General features: G+C 34.7%; 2 protein-coding genes across 2 annotated transcripts; one reads left to right on the top strand and one right to left on the bottom strand.

The window, feature by feature from the left end:
* The first annotated feature begins 1576 nt into the window (after window positions 1-1576).
* Window positions 1577-6975, top strand: Mul1 (Mitochondrial E3 ubiquitin protein ligase 1). The gene is made up of 5 exons (XM_085957394.1): window positions 1577-1786; window positions 2246-2561; window positions 4043-4316; window positions 5677-5884; window positions 6295-6975. Exons 1-5 carry the CDS (start codon window positions 1670-1672, stop codon window positions 6412-6414), a joined length of 1035 nt encoding a protein of 344 aa, XP_085813520.1. The 5' UTR covers window positions 1577-1669; the 3' UTR covers window positions 6415-6975.
* On the bottom strand, window positions 6517-10712 carry Ctu1 (Cytosolic thiouridylase subunit 1). The gene is made up of 4 exons (XM_085957395.1): window positions 10531-10712; window positions 9830-10369; window positions 8525-8729; window positions 6517-7148 (listed from the first exon to the last, which is right to left on the bottom strand). Exons 1-4 carry the CDS (start codon window positions 10576-10578, stop codon window positions 6952-6954), a joined length of 990 nt encoding a protein of 329 aa, XP_085813521.1. The 5' UTR covers window positions 10579-10712; the 3' UTR covers window positions 6517-6951.
* Between the last annotated feature and the right edge of the window lie 121 nt (window positions 10713-10833).

Below are 10833 nucleotides of genomic sequence, written 5' to 3'. Positions count from 1 at the left end.
TATTATGGACTTGGCTGATTTTGAAATCCTTGTGACACATTTACTCCTAGATTGTCAAATCTTCAGCAAGGAGCGGCACAACCTGAACTTTTTATTACAGATGGCAGATGCGGACATTCGAGACCTTCCGGGGACCATGGCAAACGAGGCCGGAAGAGATGCACTTTTTAATTTCTTTATTGATGCAATAAAAACAATAAATGGTGACATGTAATGATGATTCATGCCTTTCAGATCCAGTGACTGCAATCATATAAGATAGGATAAGTATATGCTCAGAATATCGGTACTATGCGACATTTCTTTTACCACGGGAAAAAACTCGACTACAAATCGCAGTCCTCAGTTCCCAATGAATACGACAAAATATTCATCAGAATCATCAACGCCTTGCGCTACAAAGAATTTTCCAGGGTTTTTGCAAGGTGGTTTCATAGGTCCTGGCGAAATTCAAATTAGCAATACCCGATGCGGGTAGAAGAATAGTTTTCAATGAGGCATATTCTCAGCCGGCACAATTTTCATTTGACTAGCATCAAGTAGAATAGTTTGCGTGCCAAAGTCCTTAAGAAACCTCGATAGTAAATGCGAGGTATCCATAAAGGCATCTAGAAAAAAAAAAATATTACCTAATATAATCTTAGTTTGTGTTAATGATGCATCAAAATCTATGAGCATTTTAAATTAACAATTATTGGATCGAAAAACCTATGCGCCGACAGAAAAAGGTATTTATTATAATTGTCTACATGTAATAAACTGTTTTCGTAAAAAAAATCATAAAAGCTCATGACGGCATCTGCGGCACAATTACCTAAGTTTTAATAACGTCACTTTTTAAATAGGTACTTAAAGTATTATTTTAATCTGAAAGTAGGTACCTAATACATACTACTTATGTTTTGCCAAAATATTGTTTAATATCATTAAACCTATTTTTCTTAGTGTTTGTGTTCATTTACGATTAATTAGTTACAATAGTATATTGATACGTGAAGACTACTTTTTCCTTAGTGCAAATCGATCATTTGAGAGTTGTAGTTGATTTGTGAATATCATCCATTTCCGATGTGACGAACATCTTTTTAAATGTTGTCAGCGCTTTGTGAAAACAGTTATTCAATTGTGCGAATATAAATATTCCTCAAAAAATTGACGCGCGGGTATACCAGTACCTAAATAAAAACGGAGGAATGACCAACGACAAGAAAAAGGAAAATAAATTAGTTGAATATAACCTCACGCGAAGAAGAAAGAAGAAACCCTATCTCCAAGGACTTCAAAGTCAACATGAATAATAAGAGTTTTATTGGTAGGTAAAACTCCTTTCATTATTCGAATTTGACTTTGAAGTCCTTGAGATATCTGTTTGTTATCACGGTGTTGGGTATGCCAAATTCCTGTATGTGACAATGATTTATTGACGAGGTATAGACCATCGTGACTTTCCATGTACATGGTTGAAAACTCCTTTCAAATTTATCGAACCTATGAATCATGGACAAGTTAGCACATTAGTACCATAGATAATATAGGTCTGACATATTATTATCTATGCGCCTCAATCTGAGTAATCATTAGTCTATGGAGTAATCTGACATTTCAATTTCAAGTTACGTTATTAGTTTTACAAATCGAGAAAATTTCGAGTCTTATTAAGTAAACAATCATGGATATTGTGTATGATTTTGCTGGAGAAGTTATTGCGCTTGGACTCGATTCCTTAATATTAGGCATTTGTATTAAACAGTTATTCAGATGCCGAAATATAATTTCCTCTTTGAATGTAAGTACCTAGTAGGGTGGCCATGAGATCTGCCAGTCTGTGTTATTTTATTTATAAGACACAGTCTACCCGGTTGCATATTTGTGGAGAATCATTCATCCCATTTTAATTCAAATTTTCCTTTAATCCATCAATCAAAATTTGTTAATGTAACTTTTTAAATGTGCGCCCTCTGGATAACCGTCGAAGGGGTCGCAAAGTAGACTTCCCATTCTTAACCAGAATAAATACTTTGTTTCACACAAATTGTCCTGTATGTTCTACAATAGCAACATTTTTGTTTTTTTTTTAAATTTATGGCATGATGGATAATTATTTAAAAAGAACTAAGAAACATGTATTATTAAGCAATTATTTTACACTTATACTTACTTACACTTTACAGCCACTTATGCCCCTAAATGTAATAATATCATTTATAAGTATGCCAATGTCTAAACAATTTGTATTTTTTCATAGAGCGCTCCAACTTTAGAAATCAATGATGACCTTAAGTCTGAATTGAATAAGCAACCAAGCAAAGCCATAAGTTATGTGGTGCTCCGAGGTTTGGTAAAACCGTTGGGTAATCCTATAAAAAGTAACACAAATGATACTATCACTGGAGTTATCCAAAAGCTTACAATCAAAGAGCATGTTGTCGCCAGAACTACTGCCGGATTCTGGTCTGACCAGTCGAGGACTGTCCACGAGGTGGAAAACATTATGCCATTCGTTATAGCTGGAGATAAAATCAGTGTCGAAATAATAGACGCTCTTGAAGCAAATATATTAGGTATGTATATAAATGATTTTTAGCAGATGCATCTTAGAACCTATCTCTTAAATGTACTATCTTTAACAGCGCCCAGAATGGAATGGAACACACAGTTCGTAAAACCCTTGAGACTATCGCTCCGTCTCATGGAAAAATTGCATTCCGGTACGTGAATTATTAAAAAAAGAATTAAATTCATTTATTTTACATATTTTTACCTGAATTTTAATACAAAAATTGTTGGAGGCGTGGTAAAAAATATTATATATGACATGTCATCCACAAACAATAATAAGGATTTGTGTTATTTTGCTACAAAAAAAAATAAGCGATTCCAATTTCTATTTAATTTCAACCGTCAGCAAAAATACTGTTTTTCTATTAGGTAGGTGTTTTTCTTAAAAAACAAATTCTGTTACACCAAAGCGTAGTTATCATAACCTTACCTACCCTAGTAATATGATTGGAATAGGTACATATACACAAATGCCCGTTAATATTACTCAATATAATTAACGATCATAATCAGCAAACTCCAGATTCGAGACAAACTCTCGTGGGTTCTTCGCAGAACTCTTCGATTCTTTGGTCATATAACCGGTAGGAAAAAGACAATTGGGAAAAACTCTTGATATTTGGTCAGGACAAAAGTCGAAGAGAAAGACGTAGAGCTTCCACCAGATGGATGGACCAAATTAAGAATGTCACAGGTTTCCCACTGACACAGGCCCTGCATTCCTCTGAATGCCAGATGGGACATAGTCAAGCAGTGGAGAAGACGGTCAAATAAACTATGTAGGTCACACTCCTTAGTCATGAGATCCTAATGAAAAGAAAGAATTAATAAAATAATACAATAAAGAATTAATGAGAGTTAAGAAAATATATTCTATAGGATTTGCGTTTAACGTACTGGATTTCGCTTTCTGACATTTTCTATTTTGAGTGAGGTGCAGGCAGCTCTTGTCCGTAAACAGGCAGCAGCAATGAAGCTTAATTTTTTCGATGCACTTGTGGAGACATTTTTTCAACGAAAACAGTACATTGCCCACTTTCGGTTTTGGTAAACCTGCATCATAACATTATAAAATTTCATTGGCCTCATTGACTGCATACCTTTTAATACAAATACGCCGACCAAATAATGGTTTCGAATGCTTTATGAACTGTCTGAAATTGTGTACACATCAAATCTATGTGAATTTAACTAAAGGCCTGTCCTAAATGGTAAATCAGTGGGCGGCAGTTATCCGAAGAGCGGAAAATTCAGAAATGAATCAGTTTATAAAATAATTTATACATACAAAATTTTCTCACAAATATTTTTTAGATTCAAAATTTCATGTTGCTGGTTAAGCATCTCTGATTTTTAAATGGTTTTAAATGGCTGATCTCTGGACTCTAGAGTACGATTTAGAAACCAAATGCACTCAGTTTTTAATACTATTATATTTTAATAATATGTACGTGTAATAATTTTGACATATCTTTCTGCTTAGATTTGGATGTTATATCAGATCGCTTTGAACCGCTGACACCGAGTATTATCGATCATCTGTGGGGTTTTTTCTCGGGTGTGAGGCAGAGAGGATTACAAACGACAGAAGAAATGCTTCGAGTCGGCACATATATTACTGCCATTGGAGAACTGTCTGGTAGCGAAGGTGGTGTTTTAAAATTGCAACCGCCGAAAGATGGTTTACCTTTATTTTTAACGACGACTACCAAAGGAAGCCTACTTAAGAAAATACGAGAATCAAAAGACTTTTTAAGGTTAACAATTTTCTTATGTTTGCTGGGTGATTTTTTACAACTGTCGAACATACCATGTGTCAGTCATATAGGGGTTCCCAGAGACTAAAATTGGGAATCACTGGCTCTTAGATAAACAATAATTTGTAACCAGTTAACCAGTTGATGAAATTGCAACAAAACAGACGAAACCGATCCTAATGGTTGATAAATTAAAATTGAAGCGCCTAGTTTCAAATCCCCCTAAAACGGTTTTTGAGTTAGATATGTATTTAGATGGATATTTTTATTACCTATATGATGGCCAATGATTGAACTTTAAAAAACGCCAAAAGCTGTCAATACGTATGATGAAAAATTTGGGTAAATTTCAAAACCCGCTAAAATGGTTGGGTGTGCTTTTCAAATACCTCTAAAATGGAAAGCCAAAATACTCTTGAGAATGTAACGAATTAAAATAAATACATAAAGTTCACAGATTTAATAGATGAGTTTTTCTCATTTTTCTCAGAACTACCTAAAATCGTTTTAGGGGCTTTTCAAACTAGGCTCTGCAATTGTAATATTCTGTGTATATTGTATAGTTTATTATTTTAATGAATTTAATATACCATTAATTATTTTAATATAGTGTTATAATTATTTATTACTGGATAATCGATTAACGTGATTAAAGTGGTATAATAAATATCTGGTGTTTATTTAAGTACACCATTGCATCTATTCTATACACAAGGCTGCTTTCGGCCGCTATCTAGGGTAGGAAAGTATCCAAGTATTAGCACTTATTGTAACAATTACAATAAATTAGTTGTAATTGTTACAATAAGTGCTATGTTTTAACAGCACCTCTCTTGGCTGTTATAAATTTTAGAGCCAGATAGACAGTTTTGACCGTTCAGACGGCTAACTTATTGTAATTGTTACAATAAATGCTAATATTTCGATACTTTCTTACCCTAGTTAGCTGTTGTAGCGGCCGAAAGCAGTCTTGTGTATAGAATAGATGCGCATGTGCGATCTGCTTATCCTTGGCTATGAATTAATGTATTTGTATATGATGATGATTAGGTGGTAGAGCTCTTACAAATAGTCCTGAATTATGCCTATGTTCAGCATTTGTGAGCAGGTGGTCGGGTAAGTGTGTGAAGGGCATTGTACCCATCCCGCCCCGCTTTCCGAACATACCTAATGATTCAGGATTTGTAAGGACTCCATTAATGACCGTAAAAACTACCTCAATATGAACCTAATAATAAACATATCACACCTGTGGTCGGTCATCTTGTATTTTGCGTTTGATGGTTTTCTGTCAAACACCTAAATACTACTGTCACTTTTGATTGAATCAAAATAAAATTGGCCAATTCATTTTTTCCAGAATACTAATTATGATATTTGGATCGATGGCAGTAGCTATATCGGGTCGTATTTTGTATAAATATATTACAAGGAAGAGAAAACTTGAAGCCGAAGAAAAGATGAAACAGCAGTTGGCTGTATCTAGAAGAGAGAGAAGAATCATGGCGAGGGAGTCTAACTTAAAGGATTCTCAAATCTGTGTTGTATGCACTGAAAACCCTAAAGAGGTGCCTTTTTTCAAAATATTTATCTTTACTATTTAGATTAATTTATACGTAGACCTATTGAGGGCTGGAAGGGCTGTGTTTAATGTGGCTTTGGTGCATCCTCGTGATAAAGGAAATATCTTTCTGGATCCCAGTTAATCAGGATTCTGGTACGACCAATTGCTATTACTTATGCGATAACCGTCTTATTTTAAATTTAAATTAAACCTTTTATTCCTGGCACTATCATAGAACAACAGCTTTATTATGAGATTATTTTTTAACATATTTCAAGGGACAGTCTCCTTACATAAAAAAAGAGAAATCTATATAGCTGGCTATACTTTTTTTCCAGAAGTTGATTTCTACAACAATAATGCCATAATTTTTTTTCTTAATTCTTAAATTTTTTAATGTTTTCTTTCTTTCAGATAATTCTTCTGCCATGTGGGCATGTTTCGCTTTGTGAAGAGTGCTCAGATAACATAAAAGATTTTTGTCCAGTCTGCCGTACGCCAATAGAATCGAAAGCACCCGCATTTATAACTTAATCGTCTTTGCAATGTATGGTCACATACAAATGGTGCTACCTTAAAGTTGAAAAAACTATCAGTATAGAGATCGGGTTTCATGACAATTGAAATTTCTGTAGTGTATTATTATTGATTTATGAATAAATTATCCAAAAGACATCAAATTTCATCTTTTTAACATCAACTGAAAGATGTATACATATTATAAAATGTGGTTAGCATAGAGTTAATATAATCAAATATGTCTTAATAGCAATGTAACCACGTTAATCCAGTATTGTAGTATTAATCAAATTCAATTAATTTCTGGCATCGTAGGCACAGTAAATGCGGTTTACAGTTATAGTCGTATTGATTGGTAGCATTGAAACAAGCATTGCAGTAAACAATGCCAATACACTTGTGAATCATCGCCTACGGTGCCACTGTAAAATGATTTACCTATAATACTTATCAGGGAAACAAGTTAAAATAAATAATAATTTGAATTTAAAATGTCATGTTAACTTGTAAAATATGTGTATTCATTGCTGAAGCACAAGTTGTAAATATAAGTTATAATAAATTAGAATTTTCTATAAGAATCTTCTTTACTTTAGAACTCTTTCCTATTCCCAATCTCGGCAAACCTTTATTTAATCCTTCTAAGAGAACACAGGCTTTACAGATTTCCTGTGAAGACACAAAGTTACACCTCTGGCACTTTCCTCTTTCTGGAAGCTTTATAGTTTCCTTGATTGACAGTTTCTCCCCTAAAATATAAAATTCATAATTTTAGTAAAGTGTTACATTTTAGTTAAATGTCACATTTAAAGTAAAAAAATAACCTAAGCACTGTTTTTAAATATAGTAAAGACCAAATAAATCCACTTTAGAGAAGCAGTGTATACTTGTTGCAGTGTGAAACATGTTTAGCAGCTCATTTAGGTCAAACTGGCAAGTTTGTTTCCAAGTATAAGGACACATACATTTATGGTAAACAGGTAAGGCAGATTAACAATTCGTCGGATACCTCTTATGGCCAGTACATACCTATGGGCATTAAGCAAAGCAAGCGAGAGCTGTGGCAGAATTTACAGCGTACTCGCGTAAGTGTATGTGCACACCGAACGTGTTTCGTGCATTTCCACAAAGGGCTAAGACACACAACAACGCAAGTGCCGTTGCGTCTAAGAAGGTCTTACTTGATTCCAAATGTGTTCAATTGGAGTCAAGCAAGACCATTCCAATTACATATAATAATTCCAATTGAATACATTTAGAATCAAGACCTGCTTTGACGGAACTGCGTCTGCGATCAATGGGTCTCCACAAAGTGAAGGTTGTACAGGCTTATCCAACTCGTACAAATTTCAGTTTCTCACAAATTTGTTATGTGTACAATATTTCACGGGTATTTCTTGACACACTGTCTAAACCGAAAATTGAACTAAAACCAACAGACCATGGGAAGCATCGCAGATTCACCGATTGCGTGAAAAATCATCTTCAGTTTCAATCGGTTTCAAGGAAAATTATCTTCAGTGATGAGGCACATTTTCACCTGATTGGTTGTGTTAATAAGCAAAACGGCCGTATGTGGGGCAAGAAAAACCAACAAGTGATTCAAGAGAGGCTGTTGCGAAAGTTACTGTTTATTGCGGTTTTTAAGATGTAGGCGTCATCGGTCCGTACTTCGAAAATTATGAAGATGAAGAGCAATCGTTACATGGTCAATGGTGTCCGGTGTAGGCTGTGGCCAAAATTGGAAGATTTTGATTTGAAAAACATGTGGTTCCAACAGGATGGGCCCATATGCCATAGTGCTCGTAAAACACTGGCTTTATTGTAGGTAAAAAAAAAACAAATTCGTACCAGAACTTGGATAGCTTTTTATTAACAATTTTTTTGTTTTTACGAGAAATGGATGTTAGCCACTTGCTCAATCTATTAGGTGCACACTGTGGCCTCAAACACACATTGAAAAACAATATGTCAATTTGCCAGACCCGGCATTTGATCCCTGGACCCATGACATAAGCTGACACATTACCGCTCAGTCAACAAGAGTGCAATATAATAGATGAATATAATATGAACATTTGCGTTATTTAAGACTAAACTATAATATCAAATAGTATTTTTTTACCAGAATGAAGAATGTCCATGATGGTTGTGGGTCGAATTTTTTCAAAATCCTTTAAAAGGGCCCTTGCGTAACCCCTATATGCATTGGGTGCGTAAATACATTCCGTAGAGAAATAGATCAATTTCTTAAAATATGCGTACATGACAATCTCTTTTTCATATGTGTACTTGAGTGGTTTTACCCTCGGTATTCCATCATCTCCTCCCTAGAATAAAAGTCATGTTTAAGTATAGTAACATATGTATAAGTATAGTATACAGTGATACCCAACTGGTTTCAGTGAGAATTCGCAATAGTTTATAAAAAAAGTACAAGTTGACTGACGTATTTTTAAACAAAAGAGTATTTTGAAAAATTAAATTGATCGGATATCGTCTCATGATTATTATTGAAGTGGCTACCAAGTGAACGTTTAGTAGGTTAAAGGAATAAGAATTGAACTGTCAACAATTATTATATGAGAAATGTTAGTTTAAAAGTCGGTAACTTGTAATTTAATATTGAAAATTATTTTTATATTTGATCCTTTACATAGGTAATAAGGTTTTTACCTTTTTTTATTTCGTCAGTGTGTAATTTCTATTGGTGAGTGCGCATAGTGCCTGAAGATGTCGAAAGGCGAAACCCGGATCACAACAAATTGAATAGTTCAATTAGAATTTATTTCGATATAATTATGTATATTTATTGGTAAATAACGAACAAAGAATATTTATAAAATCACTAAATAATAGCTAACATCGTAATGCAGTGTAAACGCCAAAGACCATTTAAATATTCCAAAAGTATGGAATGCTCCGATATTGACGAATTGAAGTATTGATTGGTACTGGTATTGTTCGGAGCATCAGTAAAAAAAATCAATATGCTTTTGACGGCCCTACCTCATTTAGATAGTGCCAGATTTTCTACTGTATACAATAAATTAATACAATTATTTATCATCAGCCTGGCGCGATCCATTGCTGGATGAAGACCTCCATAAAGCTGCATTGACACAATCCAAGTTGACTTGGAACGAGCGCACTCGTATGAGACATCTTCATACTAATTATTCCTATCCAAGCTAGCTTGGATGAGTAGGACGCGGTGCAAGTAGCTTGGATAGGACTGATAGGAGTAATTTGTATGAAGATGTCCCGTACGAGTGGGCTTGGATGGTGCTCGGTCCAAGTGCACTTGGATCGTACTTGGACCGTGTCAACACGGCTTTAGCTCCCTCTACTCTTCTCTGTCCCTAGTTCTTTGCTGCCACGCAAATAATTATATAAATAATTGCACTGCAAATAATTACTATTATTATACCGTTATTATAGATGTACATCTTTGTAGCCGTGCTATATCTCCTCGTAACACGTTCATAAGTACAGTTTCAGCAATGTCATCGGCATTATGTCCTGTCGCAACACGGTTGACATTTAGCAAGGCAGCTCCACGATCTAATGCCTGCCGCCTGAACACTCCACAAAATGTGCAGTTGTTTTTTTTGCCAACTTGCGACACAATCTCATCCATCGTCCAGCCATACAAATCTTTATATGATAGTGTTGTCAGTGGCATTTCATAGTCGTCTCTGTTTTTCTTTACTGTTTCGAGGCTGTCATCTCGATATCCTCGGATGCCTTCGTCAATCGAGAGGAGAATCAATTTCAAGCCGTAATCATACTTCGCATTAAGCAATTTAAGGACATATGCCAAGACGGTAGAATCTTTTCCTCCTGACGCAGCCACAGCAACCAAATCGCCTCTATTAAAGAGATGTCCCTCAGTGATTGTATGGTGTATTTCACTTTCGAATGCTAAAAAGAAGCATTGTTTACAAAGAGCATCGCCCGTTTTAGGCCTCTGAAAATAAAACGATATTGGTCGATTATACCCTAAAAACATGAAAGCATCTAAATACGTAGTGCGATGTAAATTATGATTCAAACGTAATCACCGAAAGTATTATGAAATATTAAAAAAAGTGTCAACTAATTTATGAAACTAGTCAAATTTGAAGTTACCTTTAATATAGCTCTACTACCACAAGCTTTTGAACACAATGTCGGCATGCTAGAAACAATTTAGAGCGCTGACGTTTTCGTTATAACTTTATGTACTACCTATACCTAATACCTATTTAATAAAGAAAACTTTCATAAAACTTTGACGTTTGGTTTTGACAGAAACGTGGCCATAGACCATCGAACTATCGAAGTTTTATTATATTATCTATGGTTTTATTTTCATTCAATCGAGCATGCTTTATTCTCCAGTGTTGCACTAATAATTATCAAAACCATGGTATTCTAAAAGAAGGTATGCTT

The sequence above is a fragment of the Rhyacophila brunnea genome, unplaced genomic scaffold (genome assembly GCF_057557595.1).
Source record: "Rhyacophila brunnea isolate RB1 unplaced genomic scaffold, BYU_Rbru_1.0 scaffold_7, whole genome shotgun sequence".
NCBI lineage: Eukaryota > Metazoa > Arthropoda > Insecta > Trichoptera > Rhyacophilidae > Rhyacophila > Rhyacophila brunnea.
The sequence above is the reverse complement of the archived record's forward strand: the minus strand, read 5'-3'. Positions and strand labels throughout refer to the sequence as shown.